The 18976-nt window shown below is 50.7% G+C and overlaps 1 protein-coding gene across 3 annotated transcripts in view; it reads right to left on the bottom strand.

Moving 5' to 3' along the window:
- The window catches only part of LOC109912665 (B-cell lymphoma 6 protein homolog), a 23054-nt gene that overhangs the window by 2637 nt on the left and 1441 nt on the right, over positions 1-18976 (bottom strand). For 2 of the 3 annotated variants that reach the window (XM_048620244.1, XM_048620245.1), the window contains exons 2-9: positions 11337-11395; positions 9704-9873; positions 8269-8490; positions 6849-7574; positions 5417-5562; positions 4584-4754; positions 4031-4161; positions 288-425 (exon numbers count right to left, since the gene is read on the bottom strand). In XM_048620244.1, the coding sequence (XP_048476201.1) occupies positions 288-425; positions 4031-4161; positions 4584-4754; positions 5417-5562; positions 6849-7574; positions 8269-8490; positions 9704-9873 (1704 nt within the window). In that variant the 5' untranslated portion in view covers positions 11337-11395. Of the gene's footprint in view, positions 1-287; positions 426-4030; positions 4162-4583; positions 4755-5416; positions 5563-6848; positions 7575-8268; positions 8491-9703; positions 9874-11336; positions 11396-13765; positions 14223-18976 lie in introns of those variants that run through there. The other variant, XM_048620243.1, reaches the window with a different exon arrangement.

Here is an 18976-nt window from a genome sequence, read left to right as displayed (position 1 = left end):
CCTCCACACCGTTTCTCCCCATCAAACCCTCCCAGGACAGGGACAGCACGGGGTTAGATACAGAGTAAAGCACCCTTTACACTGTCCCCCATCAAACCCTCCTAGGACAGGGACAGCACGGGGTTAGATACAGAGTAAAGCACCCTTTACACTGTCCCCCATCAAACCCTCCCAGGACAGGGACAGCACAGGGTTAGATACAGAGTAAAGCTCCCGCGAACGCTCCCCCCCACCTCCCCGCCCCCAGTCAGTCTGACTGTGCTGCTATAGGGAAACTGAACCCTTACATGATAGGGCTTCTCCCCAGTGTGGATCCGAATGTGGCTCTTCAGTGTCTGTAAGTGTCGGAAACGTGTCCCGCACGTTTCACACGGATATGGCTTCTCTCCCGTGTGGATCAGGACGTGGGCTCGAAGGTGAGCAACCTTACAAAAGGCAACAACAAAATAAGAAAAAAGCAAACGGTGTGAGTTTACTTAGTGGCCCCAACACTCAAACATCCCCTCAGTGCGTTTCAAACAATTTCACAGCAAGCTGCACTAGGAAATATTCATACACACGGCCAAGGATGTAAAAACTGTATGTCTTATGGAAGAGACACAGACAGATAGACGGAAAGGGGCTTTCAGGAGGGGTTTCCAGAGCTTGGGACGCAGGCAGCTGAACGCATGGCCCCCAATGGGGGAGCGATGAGAATCAGGGGGATGGTCAAGGGGCTGGAATTGGAGGGGTAGGGGGCTGGAGGAGGTGGCAGAGATAGGAGGGGGGAGTAGGGGGCTGGAGGGGGTGACAGAGATATGGACGGGGGTGGAAGGGGCTGGAGGAGGTGACAGAGATAGGGAGGGGCGTGTAGGGGGCTGGAGGAGGTGACAGAGATAGGGAGGGGGTGTAGGGACCAGAGGAGGAGGAGGTTACAGAGATAGTGTGATGGGAAGGCCACTGAGGGCTGGGAAAACAAGCATGAGGTTCCATATTCAACACATGAGGAATTGCTTTTATATAGAGTCATACAGCATGGAAACAGACCCTTCAGTCCATGCTGACCATGTTCCCAAACTAAACTAGTTCCACTTGCCTGTGTTTGGCCCAAAATTTTCCTATTTGTGAACTTATCCAAATGTCTTTTAAACATTTTAATTGTATATGCATCCACCATTTTCTCTGGCAGTTCATTTCACACATGGACCACGCTCCGTGAAAAAAAAATTGCCCCTCATGTCCTTTCTCCTCTCACCACAGTTTCAGCAGTGTGTACCATCTACAAGATACTTACCATCCTGATTTGAAAATATATTACCACTCCTTCACTGTTGCCAGGTCAAAATCCTGGGATGTCCTTCCTGACAGCGCTGTGAGTATCTACATCACATAGACTACAGTAGTTGGAGAAGACAGTTCACCACCATTTTCTCAAGGGATAATTAGGGTGGACATTAAATGCTGCCTAGCCAGTGATGCTCACAGACCAGGAATAAAAAAAAATGCTCCACATCAGCACTCTAAAACAACCAAGCTTTAATTTAAGATTGCAGGATCTACTCTTTGGAAACCTTTCATCAACGTCCTGCCACCTGTACTAAAGTTTTGCTCTCAAGGTGGGGAATTGAAACTGAGTGTCAATAGGTGGGGAGAAACTCTGGTTCTTTGCCCGACTGTGATGTCCTTCCATTTAGAAACAGTGTGCGGAAGCCTGCACTCTCCCGGGAAACTTTACTCTTCCAAAAACCAACGTCAACCACAGAGAATGGGAAACAAAGGACGTAAGTTGGCTTTCTGTTCAGTTATACCGATAAGCATATAAGTGAAATGATATCTGGCTAATCATCAAACAGAGGTCAGCAACTGTAGTGCAAAAATTCTGACTGGCCTGTTATTCTGACCTATTGGAGCAGGAAAAAGAATTTGAAATAGATTGATAATAGAAATAATCAAATTAAGTTGTTGGAACAGGACAGCTATGTGTCACCCCTAAAACTGGCCCTAATTCCAGGTTGGAAATGAAAGAGGAATGTTGGCATCTGCTGTGGTTGGGATGAATGTCTTGGCAATTAGCATTTGTTGACAGCATGATGTACACCTATAGGGAGTATTACATTTCCCATATCAGTCATACTGGATGCTGGCAGTTGCTTGATCAAGAGTTCTCTTCAACTCATTTAACATTGTACCCATGCATCTGGTTTTCGCTACACCCATTGCGGTAAACAGAAAGGACATTTAAAGAATTGGACATGTGGTGTTTCATTGTTTGTCTTCAGTCAAGCCGAGGTAATTAAATTAAAGATCCGATGCAAAATGAGCTTTGACTGTCTCATCTTAGTTCATAGTAGTTATGGATCCACTACACAAAGCTGTCTCTATTTTGAGTACAGTTGAGTCCAGCTGTTTTAAATCTGGCTGAATAACAGTTGAACATTATAGATTCTAAAACAAAAGGAAAACCTCCCTTATATAGACTTAGAGATGCTTAAACTGTATTGAAAGCATTTGCAATTGCAAGGATCAGAAAATATGTTTAAAATGTAATAGTTTCCATTAATTTTATTGTAATGAGGGTCCTCTTGATGACACCAGTTATTTTCAGCAATATAGCAACTTGCCCTTATGTAACAGCTTTCTGCAGTACGTTTCTGCAGCTATCAGTGAGACATCAGGATGGTGTATTGCCTCTTTGGTGCCTGAGTCAAGGATGTCTCAGCAAGGGTGTAGAATATTCTGAAAGGGGAGAGTGACCAGTAGGAGGTCATTATCCACACTGGTACCAACCACGTAGCTTTTGAAAGGGATGAGGTTCTGCAGAGAGAATATCGGAAACTAGGCAGGAGGTGTAAAAAGTAGGCCCTCAAGGGTAGTAATAGTGCCACATATTAATGAGAATAGGAATGGGAGGATAGAGCAGATGAATGCATGGGTGAGGAGCTGGGTGCAATGATTCACATTTTTGGACCATTGGGATCTCTTCAGGGGTAGAAACGACCTGTATAAGAGGCATGTGTTCAGCCTGAATTGGATTGGGACTAATATCCTTGCGGGGAGATATTCTGCTGCTCGGGAAGCTTTAAACCAGAAAGGGGGTTGGTGGGAACCAAAGTGATAGTGATAAAGAGAAAAGGCTGAGTTTTGTACAGTAGATAAGGGAAACAAGTCAAATAGTCAAGGCAAACGAGAGCTTGGCAGAGAGCGAGGTAAGACAGCCAAATTAAACTGCATTTGTTTCATTACAAGAGGCCCTGACAGGTAAAGCAGATGAACTTAGGGCATTTTTGTGAACATAGGACTGGGATACCATAGCTGTTACAGATATGTGGCTTAAGGATGGACAGGGCTGGCAGCTTAATGTTCCACAATATAGATGCTATGGGAAGGATAGAAGGGGAGTCAAGAGAGGAGGGGGAGTGGCAATTTTGGTTAGGGATAACATTATGGCTGTACTTAAGAAGGATATTCCTGGGAACATGTCTAGTCAAGTTATTTTTCTGTTCTATTCATTTGTGGGCATCGCAGGCTGGCCAGCATTTCTTGCCCATCACTAGTTACCCTTGAAATGGTGGTGGTGAGCTGCCTTCTTGAACTGCAGCAGTCTTCCTGCTGTGGGTTGACCCACAATGCTATTAGGGAGGGAATTCCAGGATTTTGACCCAGCGACAGTGAAGGAACGGCGAATATTTCCAAGTCAGGATGGTGAGTGGCTTGGAGGGGAACCTGGAGGTGGTGGTGTTCCCATATATCTGCTGCCCTTGTTCTTCTAGATGGAAGTGGCCGAGGGTTTGGAATGTCAAGGAATGGTGGTTAGATTGTCTCTTATTGGTGATGGTCATAGCCTGGCATTTGAATGGTGAGAATGTCACCTGCCACTTGTCAGCCCAAGCCTGGATATTGTCCAGGTCTTGTTGCAGTCAATCGCGAGCACTGGGTGGGTAGGAGACAGACTGTGAGCGCACACAGGGCTAAAGCTGCAGGGAGGACAGCCCGATAAAGAATGAAGCTGTCAGAAGGTGCTCAAATTCCTGCACAAAGCCTAGCCACTCACCTGCACAAACCTTGCTCCACACGTCTCACATTTGTAGGGTTTCTCCCCTGAGTGGATTCGAGTGTGGGTCTTCAGATTGGCTGGCCGATTGAACTGTGCCCCGCAGACTGTACAGCGATATGGCTTCTCTCCTGACAGCAAGACACGAAGCACCCACGGTCACACGCTTTATTCTTCCAACACTCTCTGTCACAGCTAGAACGGCACTGCTACATCCGACAAACCTAGTGGCCCCATCCACCAACCAACCCTACGCCCAGAAATCAACGTGGGTGCCAGCTACAAGCAGGTAGCTTCACTACACTGGTAACCCCGTGGCAGCATACAGAATTTAAAACTAAATTATCTTTTTAACTGCCCCGCGAGAGACAAGGTGGACTGCATTGGTTCAAGGTGGCAGCTCACCACTGTCTCAAGGGTGACTAGGGATGGGCAATAAACGTTGGCCCGGTCACTGATGCCACGAACGAATAGGTTAAAACCTCCAGGCGGTTTCGGTTCTACGAACGGCTCCCTCCCTAACGCACACGCAGCACAGAGTGCTGCATCTCACCTGTGTGAACCGTCCTGTGGCTGGTCAGGTTACCCTTGTATCGAAACGCAGCCTGGCACATGTCGCACTTGTAAGGCTTGTCGTCGCTGTGCACCCTCAAGAAGTGCTGCTGCAGCAACTCCTCATCCGACAGCTTCAGGTCACACGTGGTGCAGGAGAAAAGGCCGTTCTCTGCAAAGAAACAAAAAAAAACCAACATCAAACATCTCGACCACCCTCTCCGTCATTTGAAAGACTTCATCAAAACAACATTCTCAGGGCCGGCTCAACTGGGATCAGTGCGGGTTCTCCCAGCGGCTGTACAGTAGGGTGGCACGAGGGGTCAGGGGTTAGCGCCGCGGCCTCACAGCGCCAGGGACCCGGGTTCGATCCCCCCTCAGGCGACTGTTTGTGTGGAGTTTGCACATTCTCCCTCTGTCTGCGTGGGTTTCCTCCCACAGTCCAAAGGTGTGCAGGTTAGGGTGGATTGGCCGTGCTAAATTGTCCCGTAGTGCCCAGGGATGTGGGGGTTAGGGTGGATTGGCCGTGCTAAATTGTTCCAAAGATGTGCAGGCTAGGATTAGCAATGGGAATTGCGATGTTACTGGGATAGGTGGGGGGGGGGCGGGGTCAATTTAAATAGGATGCTTTTGGAGGGTCGGTGTGGTCTTGATGGGCTGAATGGCAACTTTCTGCACTGTAGGGATTCTAGGAGTTTAGAACCAGGGCCCAGTGTCCCAGGATATGATGTCTACTGGATGATGAGGAGGAGGAGTTTCTGAAATTCCAGCCTGGGTTCTCTGTTGGGGTTCCGGGGAGCCAGAGCAGGGCGACTATTCACTCCTAACACTTACCTGACCCGCTGTCCGAGAATTCCGAGTGGTATCCCGGCATTTCCTCGCTGGGGTGGGACACCAGGGCGTGGCGACAGAGATCGGAGTGGAGCTCACACAGCGAGCAGGCCGAGGAGGTGCGCGACGCAGGGGACTCTGACGATGACCTGAGTGAGAACACACAATCAAAACGGGGAAACGTTATCGCAGCCAGAAAAAACAAAGGGGGAGGGTGGAAAAAGAGGGGTTAGTGCCCACTCTCTGCCTCATTTCTCCCATCGACGGCATCTTTGTATTTAATCCACCTGGGTCGCCTGCATCTTTTACAAGATTAACTTTCCTCTATTCAACGTGTCTGTGGTCCCCCTGCATGTCCTGAGGTCCCATCTGTCCTGTGTGGACTTGCATTGGCTACTAAAAAGTGGAGGAAGGGTCCGCTGCGTTCCCTCCTCCCTGACCCAGTGGAACAGCCATAGCCTTGTGCCCAGCTTTAACCTTCTCAAAAAGGCCTGGGTCAGGCTGACTCTGCGGGCCGCGGCCACCCGCCCCTGGGGGCCATTTGACTGCTGAAGCAGCGCAGCGGTCCCTGTCCTTGGGGCACCTCTGATGGGGTGGTCAGGGTTTCGAGGCGACAGTTTCCAGGAGCAGGGAGCTCTGTACAAAATCAGCCCAGTTTGAAAACATGGAACTGGGATAAAGTATAAAGAGCAAGGCTAAAAATGTCAAGAAGGACATCTTTGTGGAAAAAAGGGAAAGCAAATCTGGAACGCTCCTCCTCAAAGAAGTGCCAAGGGTCAGCTCGGAGGATGGAGAGGTTATTTCAATAGTAACGACGCATAGATGGAGTGAGAATACAGAACCTAAAAAGGACGTTGGTGAGGCCTCTTCTGGAGCACCATGTCCAGTTCTGGTCACCCCATTATAGGGAGGACATTAAGCTGGAAGGGGTTCGGAAGAAATTTACCAGGATGTCGCTGGGAATGGAGGGTTTGAGTTATAAAGGAGAGGCTGGGACTTTTTCCAGTGGAGTGTAGGAGGCTGAGGGGTGACCTTATAGAGGTTTTCATAAAAATCAGGAGGGGGGCACAGATAAAGGTGAATGGCTGGTGACTTTTCCCTAGGGCGGGGGGGCATTTCAAAACTAGGGGGCATGTTTTCAAAAGGCGAGAGGAGGAAAAAAAAAGTGACACGAGGGGCAATTTTTTTCTTTTTACACACAGAGAGCGGTTCGTGTGTGGAACGAACTTCCAGAGGAAGTGGTGGATGTGGGTACAGTTACAAGATATTTGGCTAAGTACATGAAGAGGAAAGGTTTGGAGGGATATGGGCCGGGAGCAGGCAGGTGGGACTAGTTTAGTTTGGGATTATGGTCGGCACGGACTGGTTGGATCAAAAAGGAGGGCTCTCAGACTCTAGGACAATGGCAGGTCTTTGTGGTCTCCCCCAGACTCACCGATGGGCGGATTTCTTGCACGCTGGGTCTTCGTCCTCGGTTTCTTCCTCCATGTTGGTTGAACTCTCGTCGCTGCTGCTGCCGCTGTTATTGTTACCCCCTTGGGTAGCGTCAGCACTCCGGCTGTAGAGAGGCTCTGGGGAACGGGGTCCCTTGGTCCCCTGCTGGCTCAGGGAGTTCAGGACGATGAACTTGTACTTCTTCCAGTTGCAGGCCTTGGGGTCGGGGGCCTGGCTCTCCTGGGCGGGACGGTGGGAGCCCAGGGCGGCGCTCCGTGACTCGGTGGGCGAATCGGGCTGGCAGTCGGAGCACAGGGGGCTGTCTGGGGTTAGGACGGGGGTTTTGTTCCTGCTCTGGCCCAGGGTGGCGGGCCTGTCCACCGGGGCCCTCTCCTCAGGCTGCTTCCCACCTCTCGGAGGTCTGGTCTCGGGCCTGCTCCCGGGCCTGCTCCCAGCCCAGCCGCCGCCGCACCTCCGACCTCCGACCTCCTCACCTGGGACGTCCTGCCGGGAACCACGCGGGGCCACACGTCCTCCCGGGAATCGTAAGGCGGATTCGGGAAGGTAGCCTGGACCTCCCGCTACCAGCAGGTGGGGGGCGCAGGTTGGGAGCAGGGCCCTGGATGGGACAAAGTGGAGACCAGGGTCCTCACTCCCCCTGGAGTAGGCCAAGGCCCTGCCCAGCGGGTAGTCCAGAGACTTCAGGTAGGTGTGTAGCTGAGGAACACTAGGAGGGAGAGAAAACAGAGAGGTTTCTGCAACAACCCTCACCAAAAAAAAAGTCATGTGCTGAACTGCTGTTACTATCTAATGCAGGAAGCACTGCCACCATTTTGTGCACAGCATGATCCCGATAACAGCCTCATCACAATGGCCCGGGTGATTGTGTTTCACATAAACAGGAGCAGAAAGAGGCCACTCGGCCCCTCGAGCCCGTTCCACCATTCAATAAGATCGTGGCTGATCTTTTCATGGACTCAGCTCCACTTACCCTCCTGCTCACCATAACCCTTAACTCCTCCACTGTTCAAAAATCTATCTATCTATCTATCTCTGCCTTAAAAACATTCAGTGAAGAAGCCTCCACTGCTTCATTGGGCAGGGAAATCCACAGAATCACAAACCTTTGGGTGAAGAAGTTCCTCCTCAACTCAGTCCTAAATCTGCTTCCCCCCTTATTTCGAGGCTATGCCCCCCCCCAGTTCTAGTTTCACCTGCCCAGTGGAAACAACCTCCCTGCTTCTCTCTTGTCTACTCCTTTCATAATTTTGTATGTTTCCATAAGCTCCCCGCTCCCTCCCCTGTCCATTCTTCTAAATTCCAGCTGCCGCCTCCAGGGAGCATGAAAGAGACGGCAGCGTGCAACCCCCCAAGCCCCCCGATGCCACCCGCCACCCCCGTACCCCGCGCCGTGCCAGTACCTGAAGCAGGCAAAACTGCGACACGTCTCTGCCACGTGGTCCATCTGTAAGTAACTGGCAGCTGTCAGGACCTCTGCGACAGAGCCCGGGTCCAGCGGGAGGCAGGACGTGTACATGAACTCTAGTAGAAGGCGGAAACCGCTGGCGCTAACCCCGCACGGTAGGGTCAGCAGGCTCACGTTCCTCTTGGTCTGGTCCGAAAATATCGAGTAGAAGAAGCCACTGAGGGAGAGAGGCAAGGGGCCGTCAGCGGTCACGTTCCTAAAGGACCCCTTCAGCCAAAAAAATAAGTCCACCCCACATGGACTGCAGTGATTCGCGAAGGCAGCTCCCCACCACCTTCTCCACGGCATCTACTGGTGTGCAGGCTCGGTCCTGTTATCGGAAATCCCTGTCCCAGGTTACCCTGACCACATCAGGGAATGGTCCCAAAGTGATTTCACAGGAGCACTATTGGACAGAAATTCAGAGCAGGAGCTACTTAGGGCGGCACAGTGGCTAGCACCGCTGCCTCACGGCGCCAGGGACCTGGGTTCGATCCCACCCTCGGGTGACTGTCTGTGTGGAGTTTGCACATTCTCCCCGTGTCTGCGTGGGTTTCCTCCGGGTGCTCCGGTTTCCTCCCACAGTCCAAAGATGTGCAGGTTAGGGTGGATTGGCTGTGCTAAATTGTCCCGTAGTGCTCAGGGATGTGCAGGTTAGGGTGGATTGGCCGCGCTAAATTGTCCCGTAGTGCCCAGGGATGTGCAGGTTACGGTGGATTGGCCGTGCTAAATTGTCCCGTAGTGCCCAGGGATGTGCAGGTTACGGTGGATTGGCCGTGCTAAATTGTCCCGTAGTGCCCAGGAATGTGCAGGTTACGGTGGATTGGCCGTGCTAAATTGTCCCATAGTGCCCAGGGATGTGCAGGTTAGGAATGGGGAATGCAGGGCTACAGGGATAGGGTGGGGGTGCTGTTTGGAAGGTTCGTATGGGCCGAATGGCCTGCTTTCCACACCGTAGGGGTTCTAATGATCTAATAGGAGGAGACATGATAAAGGGTTGACCTGAGAGGACGATGATTCAGGACCTCAGAGAGAGAGGCGCACAGGGCTCGGAATGCTAAGAGCACAGTGCCCAATTCTCGGACAACAAGATGGTGAAATGCCAGGTCGGTAGGAGATTCGGGGGAGGTGGGAGAAGAGCTCTCCAAAGATGCAGGAGCAGCGTGGGGCAAGGCTGTAGGGGTTAAACAGTGCAGGTCAAACTGGAGCTGGGAGCCAACATAGGCCCGTAATCACTACTGGGGGGTGGGGGTTGAGGGAAAGGATCTCGTTTCGATCAGCCCCATCGAGCGTCCCAAAGCAACAAGTGTGAAAAGAAAAGGCTCGTTGGACATACACGAGGTTCCCCTGGTACAGCCTGCCACTACTCGCTCGGCCCCGCTGTCACATACCTGCAAGCAATGAGCACGGCCTTGTGAGCTTTAAACTCTTCACCATCCACCAGGACCTTCACATCTGTCAGGATTTCTCGCTTCCTCATCTCGTTCAGGTTCAGCATCATGTCGGTGGAGTGTCGGGTGAATTCTTTGACGTAGCTCTCTGGTTTGGACCCCATCGTCATCTGAGCAAAGACAACCAGAAGGCTTGAGGGTGGGGGGCGGGGGGCGGGGTTTGAAACGGAACGGAAACAAGCCGGAGACCCGGCCGCACGCTTCGGCGAGAACAGAAAGATCCCAGGGGCGGGAATCGGTGCCGGCAATGAAAGGAAGATTCGGTAGTAACTCAGGATCAGGAGGAGGCCATTCAGCCCACAAACCTATTCCACCCACTGCTCAATGAGATCGTGGTTGATCAGTGTCTCAGGCCCACTTACCCATCTCCAGTCACCTTTAATATTCTTAAGGCAAACAAGGGCAGGACTTGTACAATTAAAAATAGGGCCTCAGGCAGTGCTGTAGAACAGAGAGCTAGGGGTGCAGGTACATAATTCTTTGAAGTTTGCATCACATGAAGACAGCGTGGTTAAAAAGGCATTTGGTACACTTGCCTTCGTTGCTCAGACCATTGAGTATAAGAGTTGGGACGTCACATTGAGGTTGTACAGGACATTGGCAAGGCTTTTTTTGGTGTACTGTGTGCAGTTCTGCTTCAGGAAGGATATTATTAAAATGGGAGAGGGTGCAGAAAAGATTTACAAGGGTGTTACCAGGACGGGGTGGGGTTTGAGTTTAACGAGAGGCTGATCCCCTGAAACATAGGTGGTTTATAAAATCATGTGGGGCAGAGATAAAGGTAAATAGTAAAAAGGTCTTTTCCCCAGGGTAGGGGAGTTCAAAACCAGGGGCTATAATTTAAAAGGTGAGAGGAGAAAGATTTAAAACAAAAGGGACTGAGGGGCAACTTTTTCCACACAGAGTATGGCGCATGTGTGGATTGAATTGCCAGAGGAAGTGGTAGATGCGGGTACAGTTACAATGTCTAAAAGACATTTGGATAAGTAGATGAACAGGAATGGTTTAAAGGGATGTGGGCCAAATACAGGTAAACAGGACTAATTGAGTTGGAGAAACTTGTTCGGCCTGAACAAAAGTTGGACCAAAGGGTCTGTTTCTACAGCAGCAGTGGGTGGGATTCGAACCTCTGACCCCAGCCAGTGACTGAGTTACTGATCCAGGAGTATCATCATTATTGCTGCTAGCTGCCTCAAATTTCTGCGGTGTGTTCTGTAGATGGTACAGACTGCAGCTAAACTGTGCATCAGTGATGCAGGGACCAGGTTGTTTGTGCTCTCAGACATGATTAGGAGATTAGCCTCTGCAAAGGGAGACACACACACACGGCCAGGCCGACGGCATTCCCAGCTTTGACTTTCCTGTTTCAGAGATCCCTGCCACGCACAGACCTCACGACATTTCTCAGCCCCCTGATTTCACGCCTTGCCTCGTGTGGGAGCTCGCTGTAAGCAAACTGGCTGCTGAGACTTCTTGAGGTATAGTCGCTGCTGTAACGCAAGAAGTCTTTTTGTTGTCCGAGAGAGTGAAGTCATGAAGGACAACATTAGAAATTCTTTCTCTCTCTGCTCACCTGTTCCTTCAATTGCTCCCTTTGTAACTCACGGGGACATCAGCAAACTCTCAAGGAACCTGGATGAAGGAGTAAAAGACAGAAGGTAAGCACAGTGTGTCACCCTGCAGATATTGTTTGCTCCCACCGCTCAGGCATCCAGGTCTCTGGCCATCCAGTGGGCAAAAGCCACCCCCCGCCACCCACCCACCATTTCCCAGGAAAGAATAGATTTCTTCCAAAGGTAAGGTGAAAATGTTGGACTTGAAATGTTTGCTCTCCATGTAGAGATTGCCAGACCTCCCCAGTTTCAGCACTTTGTACCTGTATTTAAAGAAACAGTTTTTTAAATGGCTGAAATAAGTTAAGGCTGAGGGATGAATATGGTTACAGGTCACCAGTTACACCTCTGTTATTCCTGTTGGAATTGCAACCGTGGGGAATTTTCCACTCTTCCCCACAGCCTCTTCAGCACTGACCGCCTCCCTCAGTGTTCCACCAGGGCAATCAGCCTGGATTATACCCTCACAGTCTTACAGCATGGAAACAGACCCTTCGGTCCAACTTGTCCATGCCGACCAAGTTTCCCCAAACTAAAACTAGTCCCAGATAACAAAGTGTAGAGCTGGATGAACACAGCAGGCCAAGCAGCATCAGAGCTTTCCTGCTCCCCTGATGCTGCTTGGCCTGCTGTGTTCATCCAGCTCTACGCCTTGTTATCTCAGATTCTCCAGCATTGGCAGTTCCTACTATCTCTAAAACTAGTCCCATTTGCCTACAGTGGTAAAGCCGCAAGTCTGACTCACAAGGTAAGGCTGTCACCTATTTACTCCAAGGGCGATCATCAGGGAGGCATGAACACAGCCCAGTCCATCACACAAACCAGCCTTCCTTCCATTGGCTCCGTCTATACTTCCCGCTGCCTTGGGAAAGCAGCAAACATCAAAGACCTCTCCCACCCCTTTCCGTCAGGCAGAAGATACAAAAGTTTGAAAACACGTACCAGCAGATTTAAGACCATCTTCTTTCCCGCTATTATCAGACTTATGAACAGACTTCACATATATTAGAGTTGACCATTCTCTGCCCCTTGTCTGTGGCTGTAACACTATTCTGCAGTCTGTTCTATTACCCTGACATACTTATGTAAGGTATGATTTGTCTGGTTAACATGCAAAACAATACTTTTCACTGTATCTCAGTAAGTGACAATAATAAAGCAAATCAAATAAATCCAATCCATTGGAATAAAGCATCAAGCACAGGATGAAAACAGCTTTTGAGAAAGGTACAGAGAACATTTTGGCGTTTAGCTGTATGCCTGGCCCTGGATTTTAAAATCAGTATGTAAATATAGCTGTGTGTAACTCCACACAGCCCAATCAGACAGTCTGTTTAACAAACAGGAGGCAGAAATGGGATTAAATCTCACCTCAACCAGTGAAACAACCTCAGGTAGCAACACTAGTGACAGTCAAATTCTAAAATGGGTTTGTTCGCGATAGTGTAGAGAGGTTACAAAGAGTAGGAGCAGCTTTACTCTGTATCTAACTCTGTGCTGTCCCTGTCCTGGGAGCGTTTGATGGGGGGGAAACAGTATCAGAGAATTGTACAACATGGAAACAAACCCTTCAGTCCACTCATCCATGCCAACCACGTCCCCAAATTAAACTAGTCCCCCGACTCCCCAGCTGTGTTTGGCCCATATCCCTCCAAACCTTTCCTATTCAAGTACCTGCCCAAAGATCTTTTAAACATTGGATGCAGGTGCAGTTACAATACTTCCTCGGGAAGTTCATTCCACACAAGAATCATTGTGTAAAAAAGTTGCCCCTTGTGTCCCTTTTAAAAACTTTCTCCTCTCAACTTAAAAATACTCCCCTGGTTTTGAACGCCTGCACCCTGGGTGAAAGACCTTTGCTATTCACCTTATCCATCCCCCTCATGATCTTGTAAACCTCCATGAGTGTCGAGGGAGCTTTACTCTGTATCTAACCCGTGCTGTCCCTGTCCTGGGGGTATTTGATTGGGGGGGGGGGAACAGAGTCGAGGGAGCTTTACTCTGCATCTAACCCCATACTGTCCCCATCCTGGGAGTGTTTGATTGGAGGGGAAAACAGTGTCGAGGAAGCTATATTTTAGTTTAAGAGATTAGTGGAAGCTTTACCCTGAGTCGAAATGAAGCCTTACTTTCAGTCTAAGATGGCAGAGGGAATTTGGATCTCTACCTGACCCTGTGCTGTACCTAGGGGGAGATTATATCCAGCAACGATAACCCTGCCCTTGAAGGATCAAGGAAACCAGAGAAATAAACGTGACTGCACGAACCAACAGGATCTCCCCATGAACTGAAGGGTGAGACGGAGACCCGAGGCAATGATAGTTAATGCTGCCAAAGTCAATGGATCATTCACCTCACCCAGCCCTCCCATTCCCAATTCCCCACTCACCCTGCGCTACCAGAGGCTCAGACCTGGCTGCGGCAAGGCCAACACAAGCTCCTTTCGCCAACGCGAGCCTCTGGAGGTTTCCATACAGTGTCCGAGGATAGCGAGCGAGCGAGGGGGGTCATAGACAGAAGCTGCCAGCTCCCTCGCTAATCCGCACGGACAACTCCTGGATCCAGCCAGGAAGTGTCCCTTAAAACCAGCGCCGGAAACAAAAAAAAGCCACGAGCTCACATCCTCTCTCCTCCCCTGACGCACCATGCTGACAGGAGGCAGCGATATATTTAGCTTCTTGGGACGGGAAAGAGTAAAAAACAAAAAAGGGGCGGGGGTCTATTGGGTTGCGGGGTTCTGGGGCTCAGGGTCGCAAATCCGCCTCGCCCCGGCCATGCGTTCAGTATCCCGAACAAAATATTCTCGCCCACTTGGGGTGGGGGGGGCACGAGGGCAAGGGTCAGCTTGAGCTGCGCTGCCACCCATAGCCGAAAAGCAGAGTTGGTGGAAGTTGAACCGTTGCCAGAAGTGAGATTTCTGCACACTCCAGACTAATGATGAGAGCAACAGGCAAAAGATAGAGATGGGCGATTGGTTCATGTGTGTGCGAGAGAGAGAGAGAAACACGGGGGGGCGGGGGTGGGGGGAGTGCTTCACGGAGTCTTTTTTTGATGGGATTGTTTGCTTTCTCTGATCCAGTGAGTGATTCAGGCCCTTCCTGCTATTGTGGCAAGTACAGGATACTATGACGTGCCTGGCCACGGAGATCGAGCAGCTGGGTAGGACAGCGAGAACGTCACTGACAACACACAGCAACCCTGGCCCCACTCGAGTCCTCTTATGGTCAAACCCAGTGCTTGTCCCCTCTCAGTCTCGAACAGGCAAATGGCATCCTGTGTTGACTGATGAGGCCTTCCTGCCCAGCCCAGCCCAGCCCAGCCCAGCCATACAAGAACATGCCCGCTGCAAGCCTCTTGCTGGGAAAAATGTTTCTTCAGGAAGATGTGGAAGCGTTGGAAAAGGTGCAGAGGAGATTTACCAGGACGTTGCCTGGAATGGAGGGAAGGTCTTACAAGGAAAGGTTGAGAGAGCTAGGGCTTTTCTCTTTAGAACGACAGAGGATGAGAGGTGACTTGATAGAGGTGTACAAAATGATCAGAGGTATAGATAGAGAGTGGACAGCCAGAGACTTTTTCCTAGGGTGGAGGTAGCTATTACGAGGGGGCATAGTTTTAAAGTGAGTGGAGGTAGATATAGGGGAGACGTCAGAGGTAGGTTCTTTACTCAGAGAGTGGTAGGGATGTGGAATGCATTGCCGGAGAGGGTAGTGGAGTCGGCCTCATTAGGGGCATTTAAGCAGCTATTACATAGGCATATGGATGATAGTATAAGGTAGGGGTGGAGGTTAGATCGACCCTAGGATTAGGATAAAAGTTCGGCACAACATTGTGGGCCAAAGGGCCTGTACTGTGCTGTACTGTTCTATGTTCTAGGAACAGCTCAGCTCCTCACTGGGAACGTGACCAATCTGTACCGGGACCTCATCTCCGCCCCAAGCTCTGTAACCCTCACCTCCCCAACATCCAGTGAGCTCAGTCTCAACATTCCCACTTCATTCCCTCACTCCAGCATCCCCCCCCACCACCTCCCCAACTCCTTGACTTGGGCGAGGGCAAGGATAGGACACACAGAGAGAGTGAGAAAACAGACACACACAAACAGAGGGACCTGCTTCCTCTTCACCACCCTTTTTAAAAACGATTATGTCAGCTATCCCTCTCAGCGCGGATGTTGCTGTGTACTCCATTCGCTCCTGGCAGGGTGGGTACAGATTCTTTCAGGGCTAGAGATTTGAGGTTTGAGTAGACCCCCAGGGAGATCTCTGTTTGAGATCAGGGTCTGCAGGAGTGCGAGAAAGCCAGGACATGAAGCACTGACCTACACCTCACCAAGGAGGGACACGTGGAACTTTGCCACTGCACTACTGTAGAAACATGGCTGTGCACAGCGAGATCCCACAAACACCAATGTGGGATCGGTGCCCCCCCGCCCCAGTGAATTAACCACACAGATCTATAGCTCCAATCGAGGAATGACCGGGCCTTCGGAGTGGCCTGGTCTGAAAGGTGGCTCCTCCGACAGGGTGGCACTGGGAGGATCTGCCTTGCACCTATTCCTGAAGGTGAAGGATAAACCTGGAGCCAATCTTACCACACCATTGGAGGGAGAAATCCACATTCCAAGCATATACCTCCTCACGCAACACCCACATTTCCAGGCAGGTCATAAACGAGTAAGAGCTGGAGATATTCTCAAATCAGCCTGCTCGGAGAGGTCAAACTTGCCTCAAGAACAGACGAAACGTAAAACCAGGTCATCTGGCACAGACGTAGGGACACTACCACAACTCTCTGTGCCGAGATGAAGCCACCACCTGGTTAAAATGAGCAGCAAGGGATCAAAATCTACAAACTTCTGACTGAAAGGCGAGAGAGTCAGCCACAACACATATTCCACACCATTATCACATCACTGTCCGTGGGAGCTTGCTATGTGCAAATTGATTGCTGTGTCTCTGACATTACAACAGCGAGCACTTTTCCAAACAGTCCGGGAAGTTGTCTTCCTTCCTGTGTGTTTCGGTGGCGGGGGCGGGGGTGGTAAGAGTGAGATTTTCCAGGAGGAACCGCAGCACCGGCAAATAGTGAACCACATCCCCGACAGGTTAACCGTGGACCCTCCCCAATCAAACTGAGTAACAATGCTAGAGGAGCTCAGACTGAACCACACCTAACCCAGCCGCCAGCCCTTTCCCAGCAGCTCCTTTCTCGACTGGCTGAGTCATTCTGATTGGATTAAACGGGCTGGGATTCATGGCAGGAAACTGGGGGGGGGATGTCTACTGCTGTCCCAGAGGAAGCAAAATGACACTGCCTGGGGGGATGGTGCGTACATGCATGCACCAACATGTCTCAGTGTCACTAGACCTCCCCCCCGCCCCGCAAAAGGCTCAAAACCGGCCCCCACGCAGACATGGGGTCACCAGGGCAAGGGGTGGGCGTGAGGGGCACGATTCTGGAACCATGGCTCAGAACCTTCCGGAACAGGGCAATAACAAACACTCACCAGGTCTCTCCACAGCCTCTGACTGATAAGGGAAAACTAAAGTGAGAGAGTTATTTGCCACTGCGGCATTGAAAGCCAGTTTCTGTCTCTGCTCTGAAGTCACGCAGCACAGAAACACAGCTTTTGGTCCAGCTTGTCCAAGCCGACCAAGTTTCCCGAACCAAACGAGTCCCATTTGCCTGCGTTTGGCCCATATCCCTCTAAATCCTTCCTATCCATGTCCCCATCCAGAGGCCTTTTAAATGTTGTAATTGTGCCGGCCTCCACCACTTCCTCTGGCAGCGCATTCCATACACGCACTGCCCTCTGCAGGAAAAAGTTGCCCCTCAGGTCCCATTTAAATCTTTCCCCTCTCACCTTAAACCTACGCCCCTCTAGTTCTGAACTCCCCTACCCTGGGGGAAAAAAGAAAGACCTTGTCTATTCATCTTAGCTATGCCCCTCATGATTTTATAAACCCTCTTATGGAGGGGAATTAGCCCAGAGTGCATATTCAAAGAGTTGGGGTGGTAAGTGGAACTGGGTGGCACAGAATTTTTTTTTTGGGGTGAGTGGGTGGGGGGGGGGGTGTGCAGTGCCGAGGGAGTGCTGCACTGTCAGCGGTGCACCCTTGCAAATCCAAAGTTTCATTGAGGGCCCCACACGTCTCTCAGGGCGAAATGCAAATAATCCTGACTCCTCTTTTTTGACGCGGATTGGGGGGGGGGAGGAATGTATCCTCCGATAATCTGGGGGAACCGCCACAGAGATGGGCAACCCGCTGGCAGGATCTTGCTGTGCACAAAACCCCCACTGCTCTGCTTCCTAAAATACTTCAGCGTTTGAGAGACGCACTGGGTGGGGGTGAGAACCCACCTGGGGTGGTATCAAATGTGACTTCTCGATATCTGTAAGGACACAGGCTTCTCGCGAGCAAATGCATGCAGAAGAATGAAAGGCTTCTGCGACTGCATTTCCTGAGATATTCTTAACCTGCTCTCACAGCTTCCGCAGTCAAGTCTCTTGTTTGTGCGGCCGAGGAGACAGGAATCCTCTGTTGCCAGTGGGGTGGCACAGGGTGTGGGTCCGCGCACGCCGTACCCCCAACACCCCTCCCGGATGTGTTTAACTGCCCAAGTAGTGTCTACGTGTTTGCCTGGGTTTATTTTGGGATGTGACTGGAGGGTTGGCCCTTTCCTACTGTCTGGTTGCTTGCTGCTCAGCTACTGTGATCTCTGTCTGTCTTTCCAAGAGCGAGTCTGTCCGCACAGACACAGGCAAACAGCACCATCTCTCCCCTTTCTCCCCTAAAGCCAGTCCTTAAAACCTCAAAATCACCGAGAGGCAACTGCCACTCGGGAACTCAGACACCAACATGGGCACCCTGCGCATAGACAGACACACAACAGAAAACGTGTCAAAAAACATATACAGAGGAAACAGGGACCCAAGCTTTTCCAGCCCCTTTTAAAACAGTCTCAGCAAGTTCCACAGGCACAGGAACTTTGTGACCGTAACTGAGGAAGCACAAACGGTCAGATGGTCTGTGAGGGGCTGAGTATCAGTCAGGACATCAAATTAACTCTCCAGCTCTCCCTGCCAGAAAGTCACACAATCAAACATCCAGGGGTCAGTGTCAAGGCCAGCTGAGGGGGTGGGGGAAATAGAGCCGTTAACAACTTTAATTCTGTACAAAGGGAAAACCGCTGTCATTTTAAAATACAACAGCCCGAAAGCTGTCTAGACTGTCTCTGGGTGACACAGCCCCCGTTATAAAGCTCCCCCTTCCCTGCAGACTGCCCTCTGTAACCCCTCTGGTCGAAACTGCTGGACCATCTCATTCTCTTCTGTTTGCCCGTAATTCTGCTGCCCTTGCCGCGCTAAAATGAGTCAGAGACTAATCTTTCAAGTCTTGAAGTACACACACACACACAAACACACACAGAGCTGAGGCAGACCTGGATGCCAGTAAATATAAGACAGAGTTTTCGGTAAATGAGGCTGAGTCATGAAAACACCAGACAGGCTGGGAAAACACTGCGTCCAATTTTACAATCAAGCCACCACCAGAGAGAGAGAAAAACAGAGAGGGCGGGGGAGATAAACAGAGAAGGC

Source organism: Rhincodon typus, chromosome 45 (genome assembly GCF_021869965.1).
Source record: "Rhincodon typus isolate 14 chromosome 45, sRhiTyp1.1, whole genome shotgun sequence".
In the NCBI taxonomy this organism is placed as follows: domain Eukaryota; kingdom Metazoa; phylum Chordata; class Chondrichthyes; order Orectolobiformes; family Rhincodontidae; genus Rhincodon; species Rhincodon typus.
Note: the sequence above shows the minus strand (reverse complement) of the source record. Positions and strands in the feature narration are given on the sequence as shown.